Source organism: Ammospiza caudacuta, chromosome 18 (genome assembly GCF_027887145.1).
Source record: "Ammospiza caudacuta isolate bAmmCau1 chromosome 18, bAmmCau1.pri, whole genome shotgun sequence".
Classification (NCBI taxonomy): domain Eukaryota; kingdom Metazoa; phylum Chordata; class Aves; order Passeriformes; family Passerellidae; genus Ammospiza; species Ammospiza caudacuta.
Genome location: NC_080610.1, coordinates 14956116 through 14980296, shown reverse-complemented (window position 1 = coordinate 14980296; position 24181 = coordinate 14956116). Strand labels below are relative to the sequence as shown.

Genomic DNA, 24181 nt, shown 5'->3' with positions numbered 1-24181 from the left:
AAGGGGGTGCCCAGGCTCAGGGGCAGGAAGGGTTAAAGGATGCCCATGGGGTGAATGCTCTCTCAGGTCAGGTGCCCACAACCTTGATTTCTCAGTGCCCAGATGTCCTCTGCTGGTCTAATTAAAATGTATTGTTTAATTTCAAGCACATGTTTTAAATTAGCTTAATGGCAATGCTCTAGGGGAAATGAATTTCCAGAGTCATTTTTCCAGGCACTGGACAAAAGTGCTGGCCTGCATTTTTTGGAAAGGGTGTGAGATTTGAAGTGCCCTCCATATTTGCTACCTAAAAGAGATGTCACAGGAATGACATGGAATAATTACTTGATGAAAATATGCTTCATTTAGGGAAAATTAAATTGCAGATGATTATCCACCCCTTTGGAAAATGCAAACTGTTTCTTAAAAAATGAGGAATCCTGGTTTTTTACTACAGTTTGCTCCTACATTGGTGACTGTGAGACTTTATGCTAATAAGTATCTGCTTTCTATGAAATTGCCAGTGCAATGAAAGCCCTGGAAGGTGATGAGGGTTTTGCTGTGTGTCAGAATGAAGGGCCCTGAGGAGCTGTGGGACAGGACGGGGCTGCAGGGAGCTGCTCTCACACAAGGTTTGAGTTTCAGACATTAAAGGAACTGGGCTGGGACCAGGCAGGCGAGGGAGGGTGGAAGTGAAATAAATTCTGGAGTGATGAAATTACTTTGGACAACTTAATGAAAAAAAAAGCTCAGATCCCACTGAGCCATTAAATGACTGAATTCCACATGGAAGCACCCATCTCCTCTGACAAGCCTTTGACAAAACTGTTGCTTTATTTTCATGGGGAGTGATTCCTGACCTGAAGATTAAAAAGACTGAGGGGAGAAAGGGGCACAAGGAGTTATGAGCCCAAGAGACAGCAGAAAATACATTGAAAATGAGCGCTGAGGTGCATTTATTAATGCTAAAGGTACATTTGGGTGATACTGGGGCTAAATTGATGCTAAATGATTTGCAGAAGAGGCACAAATACTTTTAAATCTCCCAATGTGCATTTTAACGTTTTCCTTTCCCCGTTAAGCCCTGCTACGACTACAGCAGCCCTTGGGAGCAGCTGCCAGGCTGAGCTCCGGGGCTCTGGCAGTGGAAAGCCGTGGTCAGCACCCACAGCGGGCACACTGAGCCCGCAGGAGCGTCCTTGGGGCAGGCTGCCCGGGGAGGTGTGGGAGCTGCCCCTGACCGCTGGGACGTGCATGCTCTGGGATAGCTCAATGGAATCCTAATGCCATGCCTGGGGTCTGTGCCAAGGGGGAGCTGCCCCTGACCGCTGGGACGTGCATGTTCTGGGATAGCTCAATGGAATCCTAATGCCATGGCTGGGGTCTGTGCCCAGGGGGAGCTGCCCCTGACTGCCGGGACGTGCATGCTCTGGGACAGCTCAATGGAATCCTAATGCCATGGCTGGGGTCTGTGCCCAGGTCTGGGCTGTGCCCAGGGGGAGCTGCCCCTGACCGCCGGGACGTGCATGCTCTGGGACAGCTCAGTGGAATCCTAATGCCATGCCTGGGGTCTGTGCCAAGGGGGAGCTGCCCCTGACCGCTGGGACGTGCATGCTCTGGGACAGCTCAGTGGAATCCTAATGCCATGGCTGGGGTCTGTGCCCAGTTCTGGGCTGTGCCAAGGGGGAGCAGCAGCGTTGCACCCTGCACGGGTCCCTGCCCCCGGATCCCATGGCACAGCTAACTGCAAACAAAATGCATGGCATGGGATTAATTAACAGCACGTTTCGAGGTCCTGGCACGCAGGAGCAGCCGTGGGGTGGGTGCACAATGGAGGTTTTCCCTGCAAACAGAACAAATGCTATTTTTGGAGCTGTACTGCATCTCATCGAGGTGTGCTTTGCTTCAAAGCTGCCTGGGTAGGAGTGGGGCTTTGAAGGGGAAGATAAATACTGTAATTAGGGCTGCAGGACAACAAAAGGATTATTCTTACCTGTAAAATCATTTGAGTGAAGTTGCTGCAAAGATAATTACACCCAAAACTGCTTGCATGGGTCTCATATTTTCCTTACAAGGACTTACAAGACTCATTGAATATTTATAGGCCTGGAACATGAGACTGGGTGACATGCAAACTATAAATCCGGGCGCATTTATGATGATGAAATTCCTGCAGTCGCTGGCCAGGCGTGGTGGGAGAGCAGAGCTGTGCTGGATGTGCCAGAGCCCAGAGCTCTGCCTGGGCAGTGCTGGGGCCTCACCCACACCTTGGGCTGCCTCCTTTATTTTCCTGTTGGTGCTCCTGCCACTGCTCCCCCATGCAAATGAGCATGCTGCTCCCCAGATGCAATTTCATATTTAGAGATTAAATACAGCCTGAAAAATCATATGTTAATTACATTCCGAGGGTGTAGCAGAATTTCTCACTTGAACATATTGTGTTTTGCTGGGAATAGCACAAATTCCAGATCAATATATTTATAGTTGGAGCTCAGTAATAAATGTATCAGGCTGCAGAAGAAGCTTTCTGATCATTACTATTACTAATCACTTACATCAGCTCGGTGCTCAGGCTTCTATCCCACACTGTGGATTGGTTTATTTGCTTTTAAAAACCTGTTTTTCTCAGAAGGTAACCAATTCCATTGGAAGGGGAGGAGGAATGCCAGTCAAGCAGGGCATCAGAAATGAGCTGGCAGAGATCTCTGAGAGGTTGTGGGGAACAGGACAGCCTGAGGTTGGCTCAGTTGGTTGGAAAAGTCCCTTTTTTATTTTCTATAAAGGTCCCCTGCCATGTGTGATGCTGGAAATGCACCTTGCAGGGTTCCCCTGCAGTGTGTGCAGAGCCAGGAGCCAGCAGGGCACTCCAGGGATGGTGGGATAAATAAATGTGCTTGGGGGGAGTGCAGCAGGGCTGGGGCTTGAATCTGGGTTTGCTTGCCCTGGGGTTTAAATCTGGGTTTGCTTGCCCTGGGATTTAAATCTGGGTTTGTTTGCCCTGGGGTTTAAATCTGGGTTTGCTTGCCCTGGGGTTTAAATCTGGGTTTGCTTGCCCTGGGGTTTAAATCTGGGTTTGCTTGCCCTGGGGTTTTGGGTTTGTTGCCCTGGGGGTGTTACTGAAGGGCTGAGCAGCCCCAGCACAAAGCAAGGAGGGAATTGGGGAGAAATCAATACACAGCACTCAAACTGCTTTCTTGTTTACTGTACCAGAACCTTGCAAAACATCAAAAATAGAGAGGAAAGCTTAAAACACACTGTGAACTTCATTATTACAGAGGAAAGTCTGACACAACAGCCACTGGATCAACAGAAAACATTTCACAGGCTCTCCTTGGGGCAGGCTCGAGACCTACAAAGCAAACAGGTTCCCAAGAACAAGAAATTACAAATATGCCCCTCTTTTTTGTTGTTTTGGGTTTTTTTCTCTAGATGCAAGTCCTTGGATGGCAATTACAGACTCAGAGGTGTGTCCATGGTCCCTGGGTGGCAGGGATGAGCAGGGTGGACTTTGGGCAGAGCTCAGGCTCACTTTCAGACAAGGCTGCTGCATTGTACTGAAATAAACACATCCTGAAAAGCCACAGATAAGAACAAACAGTACCAAGACACACAGCAACTACCTCCAACCCCATCCCTTTGTACAGGTCTCATAAATCTTTCAATAAATAAGCAAATCACAGAGGTACCAAAGGAACTGGCAAAGCAAGAGGTAGTTTATGTAACCAAGCAGCTCTGGCACGGCTCTGGCACCTGGGCCAAGCTCCTGCCCTGTGCCAGGGGCACAATGCAGGCTCAGGGGGGCTGCAGGAGCCCCCTGTGCCCGTTCCTGTGCCCACAGCAGCTGTGCCCAGGCTGGCTGTGGTCCTGGGCTGCTCAGGGCTGCCTGCAGGAGCTGTGCTGCCCAGAGCTCATCCTCTGCTCGTGCGCCTGGGCCTCAGCAGGTGTGTGAGTGCCCCTGGCTGTGGGCAGGGCTGGCAGTGCTGCAGGGTGGGAGGGAGCATGGGCAGAGCATCCCCTGTGCCTCTGTGTGCCAGGAGTGCCCTGGGCTCAGAGCAGCAATGCCCTGGCACTGCCCTGGCTCAGAGCAGCAATGCCCTGGCACTGCCCTGGGCTCAGAGCAGCAATGCCATGGCACTGCCCAGGGATGGTTCAGAGCAGCAATGCCCTGGCACTGCCCAGGGATGGTTCAGAGCAGCAATGCCCTGGCACTGCCCAGGGAGGGCTCAGAGCAGCAATGCCCTGGCACTGCCCTGGCTCAGAGCAGCAATGCCCTGGCACTGCCCAGGGAGGGCTCAGAGCAGCAATGCCCTGGCACTGCCCTGGGAGGGCTCAGAGCAGCAATGCCCTGGCACTGCCCTGGCTCAGAGCAGCAATGCCCTGGCACTGCCCTGGCACTGCCCTGGGCTGCCCTGGCTCAGCCTGACCCTGCAGCAGCTCTGCTCCGGGCTGTTCCTCTAGTGAACAATGTCTGGCTGGTTTAGAAAGAGCCCAAGGAACCCCAAGCCAAGCACGCTGCCATCACTGAAGGGCTCTGCTGGCCCTGCCAGCTCACTGCAGTCTCTGCACCAGGCTCTGGTAGGTTTTCCTCTCCCCTTCCCACGAGTGATGCTGCTCCACGTACTCTTTGGCCCTGGTCACAATTTCCTTTTCCAGAGTGGGGTCATTCATTAAACTCTTGGACAGCGCAACAAACTCCTAAAAAAGGTGAAAAAAAGGATCAGTTAAAATTTCTTTGAACAGGCCCTGATGCCACTGCAGTAGCTGGTACTGTCCAGCTGTGAGGCAATGCACGGAGCTGTCCTGAGCGCTTCCTCAAGGTCAAGTGCCAGACTTTATTTATAAAAAATGATCAATAAATAATAATTTTAATATTTTACACAGCCCACCAACTAAGACATTAAAAATCAAAGACAATTCACATTTAATGACACAGAAATTGTCTGCCTACCCAATGGCTGGAAAGGCAGGCTGGTAATAAATGAATTGCCTGTTCTGTAATCTGGCATCAGATGTTTGAGCTCAGCCCAGCTCAACTTTCACCTCATTGCTGCTGCACCCTCAGTGAATTTCATGGTAAGACTAAAAAGTCCCAACACAAACCCAGTGTGAGGTGGGAGCAGCATGCAGCACCTGGGCAGGCACAGATACAGCAGGGAGAGCTGAACAAACACCAAAACCCCCACATATTCCCTTGAACTTCACTGGCCAAAATACCCAGAGAGAGCTCACAGCTGTCCTCTGCCTGCTCCTCTGCCTCTCATTGACTTTCAGGCAAGAGAAATTGTGAACTTCAAACCTGAAAGGAGATCTGATGTCTGAACTAAACTGTTCTGAGCAGCTGCTCTAACTTTCCATCAAGAGACACCTTCCAATGCTTCAAATTGCAAATGTGCTCGGATGTGTGCAGAGCAGGGCCTGGGTTCAGCTCAGAAAGCAGCTCTGGTGGCACTGGGAAATTGGGATAATGTGTTAGCACACAATGGGCAGTGAGGATCAGTGCATGGGGACAGGGGACACAGAGGATCCATGATTTGCACATCAATAATGCCAGCTGTGCAGGGAGATAGCCCAGCTAGGAGCAGGGTTCATCAACACCAGGTTAGGGACACAGCTGTCCCTGAACAGCCAAACACACAGAGTGCCCAAATACCCCCACAGCTATGAAATCTTTGGGTAAACTCTGGATTTTTGGGTGAATTTGCTGCTGCGGTGCACTGTGCAATGCGACTGATGGGGAAATCTCTGAGCAGGGGATGATCCCTGCCTGGGCTCTGCCTGCCAGGACAGAGCAGCAGGAAAATTCAACGCCCAGAGCCACGGAGCCCTGCGGTGCTGGGGTTTGCACCCAGGTAGGAGGATGAGGAGCTTTTCCTCACACAGGTGAGCAGTGAGCTCTCATTGTACCCCAGAGCAGTGCTGGTTGGGCTGGGCCCTGGGGAGCTGTGCCCACCTGCCTGGGGCTGCTTTACCTGGGATCTCAGCCCTTCCCTGGGGGATTCTGTGTCTGTCAGAGCTCCCCCAGCCCCACAGACACCACAGAAAGGTGGGCAAGTCTCACCTGACCTCTGCTGCCTTCATGCACTTGCCCGGAAAGTCACAGTGAAAAATACTGGTCCCACTGAACCGCATCCCCAACTTTAATTTTATGCTCCTGTGAAGGATTTTATTTAAAGTAATGTTTTAAAGTAATTTATGTAAATTACCTAAGAGCAGAAGCAGCAATGTAACATTTCTTGACAGGCAGTCCTATTAGCATTCTTTTAAATTGTGGATATGGAGGACAAAAACTTGGAAACATGTAAATGATAGAAGAAATGAGATTCTTATTCACAGTTACAATACTCAGGGCTGAGGATAATTTCAGGAAAAAAATGCCAAACTGAGTCCAAAGCCTTAAATTTGAGAAAATGCAGGAGAGAGAAGAAGCAAATGGAAAAATCCCAGGAGGTGGCGAGTAAGGACATCTCAGCTTTATCCTCCTCCTCCTCCTGCAGTGAGAGCCCACAGTCACTGCAATGCCCTGGAAGGCAGTGGGACACTCACGGGATTTCCTGGGCTTCACCCTGGCCTGTGCCAGTGAGGGTGCTGAGCTCAGGTGTCTCCCCTGCCCACGAGTGACTGAATCCCAGCTGTGGGGCTGTGCTGAGTCTGCACTGGCAGCAAGCAGACATGCACAGCTCTGAGCTCCTGCAGGACATGCAGCACTGCATTCTGCTTTTCCATCAGCCTGTGATACATGAAGTGATTACAGGGAGGCAGCACGCCTCCAGCAGCTGTTCTGCTCTATCTGGGATATTTGCACAAATATTTGTGCACTCCCGTATTTTGTTGTAGCTTCAGTTTTGGTGAAAAGGCTCAAATCCACAAATGGCTTTCAGCAATAGAAGCTAAGGGCACGGCCTGAGGAGCCCAAGTGAAGGAGGTGATCTCTATCCCAGCTTGCTACCTGGGGCCATCCATGCTTCAACAAACCCTTATTCCCTGCCAGGAGTGGGGATAATGCAGGTGGAGCAGAGCACAGTGAAGAGCTGAGGCTCAGCTGTGACCACGACCCAGAGAAATGGGAGCAAATCCTCTCCTGTCCCTGCAGAAACTCTCACACTGCCCTTTCCATGGGCAGCTCCACACACACACAGCAACATCCATAATGCAGCTTTCTCCTGGCAAATTGACCAATCATCCCTAAAGAAAATGTCACCTCCTCTGTGTCTCCTCAGATAAATGCTGTCTGATGTTCTGCAGAGACACAGAAACACAGGTACGCAGGAGATGAAGCTGGAAATGAGTGCACTGAGTAAAACAGGGTGAAGAATTCCTCAATTACCACCAGAGCTGTGCTGGTGCCACAGCTCACACATAATGAAAATAGGATGCACGGTTAATATATTATTTATATCATGAAAGTAAGTCTGCAATTAAAGCAGTTCAGAGCAGCTCGAGCAGGCAGAAGAAGGAGATTCTCAAAGAGATCTCCAGGGAGGCAGAGGCCAGGTGTGCAGGCAGTGCCACAGGTACCTGGTGGCAGGAAAGCTCTGAAGGGCACAGGGAAGCTCTGGATGGCACAGGGAAGCTCCATGGCACAGGGAAGCTCTGGGGGGCACAGGGAAGCTCCATGGCACAGGAAAGCTCTGAAGGGCACAGGGAAGCTCTGGATGGCACAGGAAAGCTCCATGGCACAGGGAAGCTCTGGGGGGCACAGGAAAGCTCTGGGGGGCACAGGGAAGCTCTGGGGGGCACAGGAAAGCTCTGGGGGGCACAGGAAAGCTCCATGGCACAGGAAAGCTCTGGGGGGCACAGGGAAGCTCTGGGGGGCACAGGAAAGCTCTGGATGGCACAGGAAAGCTCCATGGCACAGGAAAGCTCTGGGTGGCACAGGAAAGCTCTGGATGGCACAGGAAAGCTCCATGGCACAGGAAAGCTCCATGGCACAGGAAAGCTCTGGGTGGCACAGGAAAGCTCTGAAGGGCACAGGAAAGCTCCATGGCACAGGAAAGCTCTGGGGGGCACAGGGAAGCTCTGGGGGGCACAGGAAAGCTCTGGATGGCACAGGAAAGCTCCATGGCACAGGAAAGCTCTGGGTGGCACAGGAAAGCTCTGGATGGCACAGGAAAGCTCTGAAGGGCACAGGAAAGCTCCATGGCACAGGAAAGCTCCATGGCACAGGAAAGCTCTGGATGGCACAGGAAAGCTCTGGGTGGCACAGGAAAGCTCCATGGCACAGGAAAGCTCTGAAGGGCACAGGAAAGCTCCATGGCACAGGAAAGCTCTGGGGGGCACAGGAAAGCTCTGAAGGGCACAGGAAAGTTCTGGATGGCACAGGAAAGCTCCATGGCACAGGAAAGCTCTGAAGGGCACAGGAAAGCTCTGGATGGCACAGGAAAGCTCCATGGCACAGGGAAGCTCCATGGCACAGGATTGCTCTGGATGGCACAGGGAAGCTCTGGGGGGCACAGGAAAGCTCTGGGGGGCACAGGAAAGCTCCATGGCACAGGAAAGCTCCATGGCACAGCAGAGCTGCTGCTCCCAGCCCTCCAAACCCTCACAGGGGCTGCCCAGGTCCCTTCTGTCCCTTCTTAGTGCCTTGGAGGTTTATTTGCCTCCTTCTCTTTATTTAGGTCCTTCTGTGAGCTCTTACAGACATGGGAGCTGTAATTCTGAAACCCAGCCTGCTGAATAACTTCTTGTGCCTTCCCTTTTAACACAGTTTTGCATTATTTATTGCCCCGTTCTTATCTCTTACTTTTTTTTCTTCAGGTCCCATTAACTCAGTGTCAAATATTCCATAAACTTGGAAATCCAAGCAGCAGCAGGATCAGCCCATGATTTCAGTGATGGGCACAGTGATGTGCACAAATGATGGAGTGTCAGGAACAAACTGTTCCAGGTTTCCCTTCCTCATTAACTGTTCCCACATTAACTGTTTGTTTCCACCTGAGTGCTGGCACTGCCAGGGCTTTGCTATTTCCAGCCAAACCCAAATGGCTAAGGATGAGACACAACATTTCCTGTGTTCCTGGAAGCCACAGAAGCTCACTTCCAGCAAGAAAAGCCAGCAGCACTCACCATTTACAACAATTCTCACTGCATAATGGCCAATTAATATCCCTCTAATTTGGCTTTCACAAGACAGCAGGCACAACTGCTCCTACCCCAGGTACTGCAAAGCTTTCCCTCCTCAGATCAGAAACAGCTGAAGATAAGCAGTGCTTATAGAACCATACTTGAATTGGAAGAGTTTTTCTATTAAAATCTTCAAACCCAACCAAGGGGATTCACCTTCCAGAAACACAACAGGATGCATTAATCACACAGTCCACAAAGTAAATAAATAAGATATGTTCTCTACTATGCATAGTTGTCAAATGGTGAATTCTAGTATGTGTTTTTAATCTGGAGTTGGATAAATCTCTGAGGGAATCTTTTTCTGGGAGTCATTTTCCATGGATACATGAATACGTAACAGCAGAGCCCTAATGCAGGAAAATATGCTGGAATGAAAATTTCCAGCATTTAAAAATGGGTAGTGTTCCCTCTCTTCCCACTCTTACTTAACTTCCCTGAGACTTCATCTTAACACTTGGCTTAATTTTATCATTAATTTCTCTGACTGAGCAATATCTTGCCTCTAAAAATACTTTACATTAACAGTGCCTGCTAGAAATTACAGAAAATGTGTCATCTGCAGCTCCAGCTCATTCTCCCGGTGTCTGACAGCAGCTCTGCTGCAGATATTCCTGAAGGGGAGCCTGGCACAGGCACAGCATCTCCTGCAGGGTTTGGAACTGGAACCCAGAGCGGCTCCGAAAGCTTCCCAAGGCTGACACCTAGTCCGGGCTCCCTGAACTGCAGAGGGTGAGCAAACACTGCAGGGATCCCCGGTGACCGCAGACAGGCTGGGATGGAAAATGAACCCAAATCTCCGTGCTGCTCTCACCTGGGGAGTGGAAAACAGCAGCCCCGTTTCCTTGTGCTTTATTATTGCTGCGTTCCCGGGAATGTTCCTGGCCAGCACTGGAACTTCTAAATCCATTGCCTGCAGGCGTATAGAAAAGGAAACAGTTTGTAAGGATTTGTGGATTTTGAGCCGCTAACAATGACAATTTTAATAAGAGAAGCACAAACAACAACCCAAACCTCTTTCCCACCACTCCAGATTTTTAATTGAAAAATACCCTTCCCCAGAGAGCCCTGCCAAGGCACAGAACCCAGACAGAACCCAGCTCTGAGGTGTGCAAAGCCTGGCCCTCAGCTCTGCTGCTCTGGATTTAATCACTATTGATGGATTGGGCAGCCTGGAGATGCACTGATGTAAAAGCAGAAATATTCATTTTGTGCAATTATCACAGTGTCAGATGGGGAAGAAATTCCCTCCCCCAGATCTTCAACGTGTTTCATACTGATTCCCTGTCACTCAGAGTCAATGCAGTTTTAATTACTGTCATTACACTCCTGCATGAGGAGCAATTTTGCTCCAGTCCACGCAGCAAGGAAACAAAACTCCAAGGAGAAAACCAGGGTTTTTTATAGTTTGGACAAAACTGAAGAGACAAACAGCCAGGCTGATAAGGTACAGGAAGGGACTGCTGGGACTTAGCAACATATTTTAATAATTTAAAATCCCCAAGAAATCACTGTTAAAATCACCACTGCAGGTGTACTAGTCTGACCACAGCATTTCCATACCCTGGCACAAACATCTGCTTTGCAGCAGTTAGAGCTAAAAATAACAGCCCTTAATGATCAAACCTCTTCTACACTTGGTATCAGAAACTGCCAGAATTTCTGGGGTCATTCAGACACAGTAATGAAGCTGCAGAGATGGTGACTGATTGAAGTCAAGCACCAATATTTAATTTTCTGCCATTTCCAAACTCTAAAGGGAAAGACATTTGTTCTACTCAGACTTGGAGGGCAGGAACCGCTACCCAGGAAAATCCTGAGCTCCCCAAATGCACAGGTACCAGTGAGTTACAGCCACTAAAGGAAGGACAGATGGCCAAAGACTTCAGATGCAGGGCTGCCTTTATGCCACTGGCCTCAACCAAATGGACTGGGCTGTAAACAATTACTGCAAGAAGTGGCTCCAAATTTAATTTAGATACTTAGGCTATTTCCAAGCAGTAAAAAGAACCATTTGCATTGTTGAAAAGATGCATAATTTACTGACCTAGCTCCCAGGAATAATAGCATCAAACAACATTTCAGTCCACTGGCCATCTGTTTTGTTCCCTTATTTTGAGTGCAAATGTGTTTAGCTGCTCCTGCAGGAGGATGCAGGGTGTAAATTGAAGCTGGGGACATTCCCCTGTAACATCTCCAGCCAGCAACAAGGGCTGATAGAGCAAAGGCAGGGTTTATTCAGCACTCTGTCTTCGCACTGTCCCTCATTTCCTTCCTTCTAGCCCATGCATCTTCTTGGTGGCTCTTCAGTTTTATTGCTTTACAATATTCCTTCATCTTTGGTGTTTTATAATCTGCTCTGGCTGTTATTGCACACTGCTGGTGCTGCACGTGTTGGCCAAGAGTGGATTGTGCCTCACAGCACAGCAGAACCTGTCCAGCCTCCTTTTCTACCATTTCTAATTGGCTTCTTGTTGGTAAAAGCCAAATTTTGTATGTATGATTTTGAATCTAACAATTTTTCCGGCAGCTGGAGCATTCCTGAGAGCACAGGGAAAGGCTCCAGCGCGAAGGTGCAAACCCTGCTGAGCAGAGGGAGCTCAGGAACCTCTCAGCAGCGGAGCCTTTGCCACCATCCATGGCCAGGAACGTGCACAGCTCCTGGGCTCTCAGAGGAACAGATGCGTTTTTAATGCCTGCTCTAATGCTTTGTTTTCTCCCTTCAAACGCCAAACACAAACAGATCAGTTCCAGTCAGATCTCAGATCTCAGACCCAGCTGACAGAGCCATTAGTGACGGCTCCTGGCTCTCCAAAGCTCCAGGCAGGTGGAACTGGATGGGATTATACATTTATCTCATTTATCTATTATATATTTATCTCACTCTGAAATACTGTTTACACATTCATGACCTTGCTAAATGTTGAACTTTGAGGACAATGAGAGTTGCATTTCCAAACTCCAGCCTGTTTTCTGCAGCCTAGGAGCAGAAGAGTTTTATGCAGAGTTTTCTGCCCTATTATCCAACAAGCTGTCAGCAGATGGCCCTTCCTGCTGCTGGCCCTCCCAGGAAAGAACTTCAGTGTCCTGGGCTGCCATTTCTGGGAGAGAGAGGTGTTCCAGCAGGGTTTTATCAGCATGGCTCAGATCCCACTGAACAAACACAGAAATCCCAAACCCTCTGGAATCTGCCCCAATGTCCTGTCAGCCCTGAGCCCACACAGTTTGTGCCAGACTGAGCTCACAGCCACTGCTCGGAGCTCTTCTGGTGTGCCTGGCTCCTGCCTCCCACCCCTGGCACTCTGGGGAAATAAATAAATAAAATAAATCAGGTTGGTTTTTGCTCAAGTGTTCTGTGAGCAGCCCTGAGGGAAGCATGGAGCAGGTGAGGAGGAGGTGGTGACAGAGACTGAACTTCACTGGGTTCTGCAGCTCACCCCAGCCACCCCAGCGTGCCTGGCCTGACACAGCCCAGGCTGGGAAATGGGACAGCCTGGAACTGCTGCACAGAGCTGGGCTGGTGCAGGGGCAGCTCTGAGCTTGGCATTGGGGATGGAAATGCATCTTTGGGATGGAAATGCACCTCTGAGTTTGGCATTGGGGATGGAAATGCACCTCTGAGCTGGGCATTGGGGATGGAAATGCATCTTTGGGATGGAAATGCACCTCTGAGCTTGGCATTGGGGATGGAAATGCATCTTTGGGATGGAAATGCACCTCTGAGCTTGGCATTGGGGATGGAAATGCATCTTTGGGATGGAAATGCACCTCTGAGTTTGGCATTGGGGATGGAAATGCACCTCTGAGCTGGGCATTGGGGATGGAAATGCATCTTTGGGATGGAAATGCACCTCTGAGCTTGGCATTGGGGATGGAAATGCATCTTTGGGATGGAAATGCACCTCTGAGTTTGGCATTGGGGATGGAAATGCACCTCTGAGCTTGGCATTGGGGATGGAAATGCACTTGTGCTGTCCCACCAGCACCTGCCCTGCCTCATTCCTGTGATGCTCCCTTGGTTCTTACTCGTGAGGACTCTCAGATGAGTGGAAATGCTGGAAATGCAACTCATTACAAACAGAAATGGGAGGCTCATTTATATTACATAACCACATACAAATGGTGTGATAATTTCTGTGCTCATGATGAACCAACATTCAGCACCCACCCAACAAATGGAATAATGAAAGGCATTTGCCCAAAGAACTTCACTTCAAGTACAGTTATTTTTTCCTGAGAAAGCACTTGATACTAAGCAGTGCCCTACTTTGACAGGTATGAAATAAAACTGGTTATTAATTTTCAATACTGATGGCAAAAGGATTAACTGAGCGTGTCATTCATTCATTAATCATTTCAGAATTAAATAACCAAATACAGCTCTTAGATTGCTTTTTGAAGGGATGTAAAAATAAATGAAAGTCCATTCTTGCAGCATTATGAGGAAGTGGGTGTTGAATCAAACCCAGTGACAACCCCAGGAAATCAGAGTGATTTCTGCATCTCAGGTCTGCATTGTTAATTTAGCAGGATTGATAAAATTACCTTGGATCCTTTAAAAATAAATAGAGAAAGCACAACAAACTGTCAGTTCAGGGGAAGAAAACCTTAATTGCTAACACTTGAAAAAGGAAACGTTTTAGTTTTGCCTCCCTAGCTTTGGAATGCGTCCACGAAGCACTGCCAGCCATTGCCAGTGACAGAGGGTGTGACTGGGGGTACAGCTCTCAGAACAGCCCCAGCAGGTGCCTCACCTCCAGGATGGCAGCAGACATGCCCTCGGAGCTGGAGCTGTTGGCCAGGGCCAGGCAGCAGCGCAGGGCAGCATGCAGCTCGGGCTGGGGCAGCTCCTGCAGCACGCGCACCCCGGGGGCCCTGCAGGGACAGACAGAGGGACGGCGGCTGAGGAACCCCTCCGTGAGCGGGGGCGCCGGCACAGGCCGGGGGTCCCCAGCCCTGCCCGAGCTCGGCTGGGACAGGGCTTGGGCCGTCCCTGCCCCTGGCTGCCAGGGTGGGACTGGGGATCATCCTGCAGCCAGCCCAAACCCTCCCGTGGTTCTGTCAGTATAAATCTAAATCAGACTCAGTCAGATGTGATTTAACCCAAAGCATCAGCATGCTGCTTATTCTAGAATGTTCAATGTCGGGAATTCCTGGTCTGAGACTGTTCCATGCCAAAGGGTCCTGACAGCCTTGTCAGTCCCACAGAGCTGTGCAGGGACACCCATTGGTATTTATTTAAATGTGCATGGACACCCATTGGTATTTATATGTGCAAGGACACCCATTGGTATTTACCTGTACAGGGATACCCATTGGTATTTACCTGTGCATGGACACCCATTGGTATTTATTTACATGTGTGTGGACACCCATTGGTATTTACCTGTGCAGGGACACCCATTGGTATTCACATGTGCAGGGACACCCATTGGTATTTATTTACATGTGCATGGACACCCATTGGTATTTACCTGTGCAGGGACACCCATTGGTATTTACCTGTGCAGGGATACCCATTGGTATTTACCTGTGCATGGACACCCATTGGTATTTATTTACATGTGTGTGGACACCCATTGGTATTTATTTACCTGTGCAGGGACACCCATTGGTATTTATATGTGCAAGGACACCCATTGGTATTTACCTGTACAGGGATACCCATTGGTATTTACCTGTGCAAGGACACCCATTGGTATTTACCTGTGCAAGGACACCCATTGGTATTTACCTGTGCAGGGACACCCATTGGTATTTACCTGTGCATGGACACCCATTGGTATTTATATGTGCATGGACACCCATTGGTATTTACCTGTGCAAGGACACCCATTGGTATTTACCTGTGCAGGGATACCCATTGGTATTTATTTACATGTGTGTGGACACCCATTGGTATTTACCTGTGCATGGACACCCATTGGTATTTTCCTGTGCATGGACACCCATTGGTATTTTCCTGTGCATGGACACCCATTGGTATTTACCTGTGCAAGGACACCCATTGGTATTTACCTGTGCAAGGACACCCATTGGTATTTTCCTGTGCATGGACACCCATTGGTATTTTCCTGTGCATGGACACCCATTGGTATTTATATGTGCAAGGACACCCATTGGTATTTACCTGTGCAGGGACACCCATTGGTATTTTCCTGTGCATGGACACCCATTGGTATTTACACGTGCAGGGACACCCATTTGTAGTTATTTACAAGTGCAAGGACACCCATTGGTATTTATATGTGCATGGACACTCATTTGTACTTACACCCATTGGTATTTACACGTGCAAGGACACCCATTGGTATTTACAGGATTTAAAAAGGGGCTGCCTTTTAAAACCAGCTGCCTGCCTTCAGCACGGAGCAGCTTGAACATGAACTCCTTACCTTTTAACTCTCTCCTCAACTTCACTGGTAAACAGTGGATCAACCTGGGCAGGAGCACACACAGAGTCAGTGGCACTGCAGCTCATGTTTGAAACACCCAGAGAAATAAAGTTTAGCACATTTTAAATCTAAAATACTTTAAATGCTGAGCTTTAAATCGTCCCACAGATGTGTTACTCGGTTGTGTCCAAGGCCTGTACTCACTGAGTAAAAATGGGCTCCAGGGGCTCAGGAGGCAGCCTGGCTGCAGCTGGGACACTCACAGGGATGCTACTCACATGCTCTGGCAGAAAAACTTGATGGAAATCTAACAAACACAAAATTCTAATCCCCAGTAAATAATAAACACAAAATTCTAACCCCAGTAAATAACAAACAGTCGTGAGTAAAAAACCCAAAAGGAGGTCTGAGAGGAAGCTGAATGCTTTAAACAAAACTTTAAAGTTTTGTGGCCTTAAGTTTTTTTTGAAGTTTCATAAGCTCCTATTCTTGGAATATGGAGCTGCTGAAAATTAGCTGCTGTTCCAGATTTCATTATAGGAATGAACAAAAGGAAAGCTGGAAGTGCAGACAAATGGTGAAAGTTTTACATAACACAGACCCCAATCCTGCAACATTACCTCAACTGCACCACCTGAGACAATCAGGCACAGAAAATCCAGGGAACAGAATACAATCTTATGGCAGCAAATAGATCATCTCATGGAGGTAAAGCAGAAAACAGAGAGGGGGCCTTTGTTCTTTCTCTTCTTAATTAATATACTCTTACTGAATGGGCTTTTATATTCACCATAAAAATTACATGCTTCATAGATGGTGGCACTGATTTTCTTAAGATTTTTGTGGTTTGAGAAGCAACCTGAATAAGAAGAGTACAGCTAAATACCAATAGAGCTGAGATGCATTTTTTGCTTTAGCAATATTTTAGTTCCATGGGAGAAATATGCTCTAAAGTGTTTTAAGGAGGTTCAGCCCTTGATCCAGCCTGTGCACTGCCACTGGGCTATTTCTGGCCTGTAAAGACATTAGCTTGTGAGAAAGTGAAGCAGAATTAGAAAGACGACTGAAATGTTTATAAATCCTCACTGAAGGCAGCAAGTGCATCTTTTGATTCTGCAGCACAGGTTCATTACACCTGCTCTAGATTCGCCTTCCACACCAGTTCACTTCCACATCATTTTGTGTATTAGCGTGGAAAAAAACCCAGATAAAACAAAAAAGTAAAAACAGCTTTTAACAATAAAATCCTATGTCCCCAAATCTGCAAAGAATAAAGCTGAATGAGAAAATAGAGAAATTGTTCTTATTTGCCTACTGAGTGTCTATTTGTTTTTTATAAAGCAAATTGCCTGCAAGTTTTCAGGCTCGTGTGGAGATGAATCAGAGATGAGATGATACAGAGGGAACACATCACCCAGATGAGCCAGGGAGGCTTTTGGTCCCCTCCAAGCAGCAGAGAGTTTGTTTCACATGGCACAGCTGCCTCCTCAGAGCTTCTCCCTGCTTGAACCAGGGCTGCAGGCTGCCTTTTCCAGCCCTGTGCTGCAGGATCTATGTGGAGAACACTGATGTCCCTCTCAAAAACCCTGCTCAAAAACTTGTGTAACTTCAGCACTAAGTTCCACAGGCAGCACACACAGCAGAAGAATCAGGACAGAGGCAGAACTTTAGGGTTTTCCTGAGATGGGGATGCAGAAGAATCAGGACAGAGGCAGAACTTTAGGGTTTTCCTGAGATGGGGATGTACAAAACCCTCAGTTTATCCAGGTTTTGGTGCTCTGAGGTTCTGAATGGCCAAGGAGCTGGGCTGGGTTTGTGAGCTCCAGCCCTGTCCTTGCTGCTGGTGCCAGACAGAGGCTGAGCCTCATTTTATTTGTGTTAATTGTGTCTGAGCCCAGCAGTGGCAGCAAAGCCCAGCTGGAATGGAACAAGGACAGTGCTGCACGTGAGCAGAAGTGAGAGCAGGGATAACAGCACTGAAACAACTTCACAGCACTAAAATCCTCATTAGCAGTGCCTGTGGGAAAACATCTCCTGGATGGCAGCTGCTGCCTTTCAAAACATTTGATAGGCTCATTTCTAAGTTATTCCTAGTGGAATGGGCATTGCTAGTATTTGATTTACAAAAGCACACATTTTATCAGTTTGTGAGTGTCTAAAACCCCACAGGTGTAGCAGCAGTGGCCAAGAGTGGAATCCAAGTATTGTGCTGGTTTTTTCTGTTCAGAACGGCTCCCTGGGATGGAGCGAAGCAGTGAGGAGGAACAGGCTGGGCTGCCTCAGTGCCTGCTCTGGAAAAGCCTGGGAGCAGTGCAGGAACCCCTTCATGGGCAGCCCTGAACTGTGGAATTCTGGCCACTGAAACCCCGCCAAGCTCAGACCTGTTGGGAACAGCCTTTCCAAGGTCTGGGCTTGGAGCTTCTCATCTCTAACAGAAATCCTCAGAGCCAGGATCAGTTTGGAGGAGAGCTGAGGCACCTCAGATGAGGTAAATGGAAATATTTAGAAATAAAAATTACAGCTGCAACTTACTGCAGGTCCAATAATGCCCAGATAGACACTGGGATCCTTTCTGTGCCACTCTGAAACAGAAGAGGAACAACTGTTTTATTAATAAAAATTATTACTTTTTTAATCAGTATAAATAGCTCCATGGTTAAAGAAGAATTAGACAAATATTGTATTGCTACTTAAAAGACTGAATGTGCACCAAATTCACACTCAGCCCTCACATTACTCCTCAGAATTCAAATATTAGCATATCTGAAAGTGAGTAATTTAGCCTTTCTGCTTCATGCAATCTCTTCTGACTCAGGGGTTATTTAACTAAGCTCAGATATTAATTTTGAATCACTCAGGAGAACAATGCTCTGTATAATGCTGTGGTTCTGGCCACGAAGCCACAATCACTTGAATATTTTCCTGTGTCAAGGAACGTGTGGAAGCAACTGCAGCCATTACAATCATTGCTCAGTGATATGCACAAGAGACATCTGCTGCTTTTTGAGCCCAGGACAGACCAGTGCAGCTCTCTGCAAGCTGCACTGCTCCTCAGCACCACAAGGCTCCAAGGGCTGTAAAAGTCACTTGAACGTGCAGGCTGAATTTGCAGCTCAGAATGCCTGAACCTCATACAGACACAAACAGAGCCTGACAAATATTCCCTTTTGTGCTCCCAGGAAACTTCAGCCTAGTCTGAGCACTGAGCCAGAACAATGGGTGGTAAAACTTGTTTGCAGCTTCAACGGTATTAATTAGCACACATGCAAATCAATGTAACAGCCACGGGACAGCAAGATAAAAAAGTGATTTTGAAGTAGACGATCTTTTCTTTTGTCTTCCATCAATATTGCATGTAACAGCAAAACAGTTTTCTCAGCAAGCAAAATCATCAAATATTGCTTTGATTTGAATGCTCTGTTATTCCCAGCAGGATGGAAAAGACATGGCACAGAAATAATGTGTGGAACAGATCAATGGTTACATAAGAATTTCTTTTTTCAAATGTAAATATATGATGATGTTTCCTGCAATGAACAAAACAGCCCATGCCAAACTTACCAACATGAGAAGAATGCAGTGAGTGACAAACAGGAATGTTCAAATGGCCAGAACTCACCTGAGAAAGCTTCCACCAGGTACAGAGGGTCCTTCACTCTGCGCAGCCCACACACCAGGAGGAACAGATGCACAGGGCCTGAGTCTGCAGGGATGCCTGGGAAATGATTGTAAAACTCAGCCAGTGGGGCAGGGGAAAAGCTGAACACTCCCAACTGCTCCATCAGTGAGCACAGACAGTGGTAAAAGCAGCAAAGAGTGGATCATGAACAATTGTCATTATTCCTCCTGTTTCCTGCTCTGAAACAATCCTAGACTGAGGATGTGCATCACTTTATAGGGCACAGGGGTTCATTTGCAGAGACAGGCAATGCGCAGGACTTGGAGAAAGCTCTGGTGCTGTTCTTGGAGCCCAGAACCAGCTCTGGGCCCTGAGATGGACAGCTCCAGATGGCTCTCAATGGTTTTACCCCTTAGGCTGAAGTTGGTATTCCTGATCCCCAATCTAATCCTGCCCAGCACAACTGAGCCCATCTCCTGAGGCCATCATCTCCTCCTGAGCCCATCATCTCCATCCACTCCTGAGCCCATCATCTCCATCTCCTCCTGACCCCATCATCTCCATCTCCTCCTGAGCCCATCATCTCCATCCACTCCTGAGCCCATCATCTCCATCTCCATCGCTCCTGAGCCCATCATCTCCATCCACTCCTGAGCCCATCATCTCCATCTCCTCCTGACCCCATCATCTCCATCCACTCCTGAGCCCATCATCTCCATCTCCATCGCTCCTGAGCCCATCATCTCCATCTCCTCCTGAGCCCATCATCTCCATCTCCTCCTGAGCCCATCATCTCCATCTCCTCCTGAGCCCATCATCTCCATCTCCTCCTGAGCCCGTCATCTCCATCTCCTCCTGAGCCCGTCATCTCCATCTCCTCCTGAGCCCGTCATCTCCATCTCCTCCTGACCCCATCATCTCCATCTCCTCCTGAGCCCATCATCTCCATCTCCTCCTGAGCCCATCATCTCCATCTCCTCCTGAGCCCATCATCTCCATCTCCTCCTGACCCCATCATCTCCATCTCCATCGCTCCTGAGCCCATCATCTCCATCATCTCCATCTCCTCCTGAGCCCATCATCTCCATCTCCATCGCTCCTGAGCCCATCATCTCCATCTCCATCTCCTCCTGAGCCCATCATCTCCATCTCCTCCTGAGCCCATCACCTCCATCTCCCCCTGCCCTGCTGTTGTCCCTGCAGAGGACAGGGCTCTGACAATGACACTCTACATTGGGCCATTATCAAAACCTGCACAGCAAAACACAAGCACATGCAGCCAACACAAAGCCTGAATTGTCAACACTGAATAATTTCTGCAGCTTCAGCAGGGACATGGTTTTTCTAAGAAAGGCAGGAATAAGTACAAGTGTTATCTAAAGAGATTTTGGAAGTGTAGATTCATTTAACTCCATCCCTCCAGGTACTATCAAGAAAAAAAAAAATGCAGCAGTCATAGGTGCACAATAAAAATAAATGTATTACTGCAAATCTTACTGAAAGCTGCAGGCCTGGAAATGAATGAGTAATACCAAGCATTGGCTTGCTCAGAGGTAAAGAAGAAGATTTAGAAATTAATTTTCCAGGGCCTGATTTCAAGTTCACTGTTGTTCTCTACAGACCTTCAGAGAACAACACCAAGCCCACGTTATTTAGGTTATTGGTCCATTTCTGGTTCTGTTCAGAAACAAAACCTAAGCCATGATGAGATGGTGAGGGAGAATAACCTGATTTTCTTTCCTGGTCACTTTGAACCACAGCAGGTCTTTTGAAAAGATTTCATTTATCCACCTGCTGAGCACCTGACAGCACTGACTGCTGTCCTCAAAGAGGAAATCCATCCGTTTATGGCACCACCAGGAGCCCAGCCACCCTCCTTTCAGCAATCCCAAACTGATTTTTCAGAGCCCAGATGTTCATTCCTGTGCCCTGTCACCCCACACAGCAGTTTGCTCCCTCCAAGGTGAGGGGCAGTGACTTCACCCCAAGTGCTCACACTGCCCTTCACAGCCAGCAATGCTGGGGCTGCTGATGTCCTGGTGAAGACAGAGTTAAACGAACCTGGAAACCTCCAGGGACAGGCTACTAATGCAGGAAAAATTAAGACTGCAAAATTCTCAATCAATTCTTCTCTCCCCTGTTTCTCATTATTTCTAACAGATCAGACAACAAAAAGCTCTGCACTTTCAGATCACTTTGGGAACTCAGTTTATTGCTGCTATCATACAGGTTTTATTACACTCAGCTGGATAAGTGCACAAACTTTTACTGTTCAGTTTTTCTTATGTGGGTCTCTCTTTCCAGCACAGCTCCAGGAAAATCTAATGCCTCTGTAAAACCCTGCCTGTGCCATGACAGCTTATGTAAACTTCTCAAGCTCAGACAACAGCCCTGCCACCAAGCAGAAATTACAGGAGAGCTGAAAACTCAAACTACAAAAGCATATAAATAAAACATATCGCGTGTTTTATTTGCTGCTGCAATAGGCATGTGATGACCCTGAGGTTCCACAGCACCATGGGAGCAGCTTTAAGCCCTGTTTGTTGGCTAAACAAAGATTTCTCAGTGTGTTAGTGCAGGCTTTGTTGGTTATCTGCATCCTCTCATCACATGATGTTTACTGGGGTCTGTATCTCAGCCCCATTGAAAATCAAAGGCAGCTTTTCATCCCGCAGTGATGACTTCAGGCCTGTGATCAGAGCTGCTCTGCCCCAGCCTTGAGCTGCTGCAGATCAGTCTCAGGTCTATCCTTTTCCTAAACTGCCTTGTTATTTTCTGTCAGTCTGTCTCCAGCACGAGGCTGAACTTCCCCTGACTCTCCCAAGTCTATAGATAGGGCTTCTAAAATTGCTAAACCCAACCAGGCTGTGCTGCGTGGAGATCCCTGCAATGCAAGGTCAGGGAAAACAGCCTGATCATCTGCTCTGGTCTCCAGGCTGACACAGGCAGCAAAACCTCCTGGAACAGGCTGAGCTCCCAAGGAGGCTGAACGTTCTGGGTTCCCAAAGAGAAGCTGCAATCTCACTGGGTTCAGCCTCCTGCTTTGGCTGCTGCTGCTCACAGTCTCTCAGCCACACAAACAAACTGTGAAGCTGACTGTTAACCACAATTCAAATTTACTCTAAAAGCCTTTTTTGTGGGTTTAGCCAGTGAATGCTGACTAGCCAGCCCCTGGAGATTCTGCAGCCAGGACAGCAATAACCCCACACCATCACCTCCGCAGCTCCCGGGTCTGAGACTATGAAAAAATACCAATTCCATGATATTTGTACTGAGATTGTACTGCACCCATCATAATAATAATAACAACAGCAAAGCCCCTTCACAGCACTGCTTCCATTTGTGTCAGGCAATTGCTATTTACACTGGCACCCAAGCTACCAAATGGAGTGCACACAAAGCTGGCATTCCTCAGAGTTTGGTTTAGCACCATTCGGATCTTGGGGCCGCACTTCTCCCACCACAAAGTGCATTTGGTGCCTCCTGCCACTCACTTAAAGCCACCACTAAACTCCTTGTGAAGCCATTGCATTGATGTAAAGAGGCTGTTTGGGTATTGGTGTCATATTTAAAGTGAGCAAACGTTTCCTCTGACTGACAACAACAGCAGTACAAAGAATATTCACAGGAAGCCTGTTCTGTGGAGGGAGGTCTGGATCGTTCTGAAGAGCCTGTTTCAGTAGAGAGAAGGATCTGGCACCCTGAACACCCAGGGTGTTTCACAGAGATGCCTCAGATGAAATAAAACCTGTACTGCAGGCTGTGAGCTGTGCTGGGAATTCTGTCCTGGGAATCCTGAATGTGACAAATGCTCAGGGGCTCTGCTGAAGACACAGGCAGGGGTTACCTGCTGAAATGTTTCTCCCAAAAATCGTCCAGTGCCTTCAGACATGGAATAGAACTTCATGAAAAAATATTTAAAAAAAACCCCTCACAAACGCCATGAGCTGAAGGAGACTGGGCAGCTTCATCTGCTTTGAAGCTCAGGGTCTTTTTACATTGTGCACATTGTGCAAGCCCACACTGCCAAAATCATATCCTCCTGAGCAAAACTGCCTCCTGCTGTTGAGGGTTTGCTTCTGACTGCTCCGGGTTTAGTGGAATTTCAAACACTTTGGAACTGCAAATGCCCAGAACAAAGCAATTCACTGGGAGCTCCTAATTAGTCCCTGGAAAGCCAAAGGTACAGCCAGAAAGCCTGAGCCCATGCAGTGTTAAAAGAAGTGGAAATTGTGGGCTGCCACCAGAGATGGACACAGGCACCAGGCAGAGGAGATAAATCAGATGAAACAGTCATAAAAACAATACTGAATAATCTGATGCCATTTTCCAAGTTATTATTTAATAAGGCACAGATGTTAGAGTCACATTTTAGTTTGCTTTTCATGTACATTATGAATTATTTTGCACTTTTGCATTAGCACACATTAGGCAAAAAAACTGTCTCTAATACATTAGAAATTCACTTTAGGGGGAGCTTCCCCCTCCTCAATCTGTTGACTGCTCATTTAATCACAAAATGGTTGGACAAGAGATCAAATCAACACTGAGGCTGTGCTAGCAAGCGACAAATCATTTCACTCCAGACAATCATTAATCCTGGGGGCACTGTGATTTACTGAGAACAGAACAACCTCACAATGCTCAGCTCCAAACTGGCTCTGGGTGACGGCTCCCATCTCCTGAGGGGATAAAGCCACAGGGGAGGATTCACCTGCAGCACGGGGAACAGCAGAGATCAGGCCGATGGATGGATGTAAAACCGAAACGTTTCCCCCAGGCTGAAACGCCTATAAATCACCCTTTGGGGAAAGATGGAGCGATCGAAGATTGCCACCACGGGGTGACTCAGAATTAGGGCCCTGCCTCACCTGGCCCTGCTCAGGGGAGAGCAGAGCAGAGGCAGCTCCAGCCCCAACAAACAAACACCAGCCCTCCCTCCTCCTCCAGCCCAACCAAACAGCAGCATTCGTTTCTCTCTGCACTGCTGCAGGCAGCCCAGGCTGGGACAGAACAAAGCTCAGGGGTTTGTGCTGCGCTCCCCATGTGCCTCCAGGGCCCTGCCCCA

General features: G+C 48.2%; 1 protein-coding gene across 2 annotated transcripts in view; it reads right to left on the bottom strand.

Annotated features, from left to right (window-relative positions):
• Positions 1-4326: 4326 nt before the first annotated feature.
• GLT1D1 (glycosyltransferase 1 domain containing 1) overlaps positions 4327-24181 on the bottom strand; it is a 38256-nt gene continuing 18401 nt past the window's right edge. For both annotated transcript variants that reach the window (XM_058816752.1, XM_058816751.1), the window contains exons 7-12: positions 19114-19209; positions 18027-18076; positions 15495-15538; positions 13854-13974; positions 9914-10012; positions 4327-4674 (exon numbers count right to left, since the gene is read on the bottom strand). In XM_058816752.1, coding sequence (XP_058672735.1) covers positions 4528-4674; positions 9914-10012; positions 13854-13974; positions 15495-15538; positions 18027-18076; positions 19114-19209 — 557 coding nt within the window. In that variant the 3' untranslated portion in view covers positions 4327-4527. The remainder of the gene's footprint in view (positions 4675-9913; positions 10013-13853; positions 13975-15494; positions 15539-18026; positions 18077-19113; positions 19210-24181) is intronic.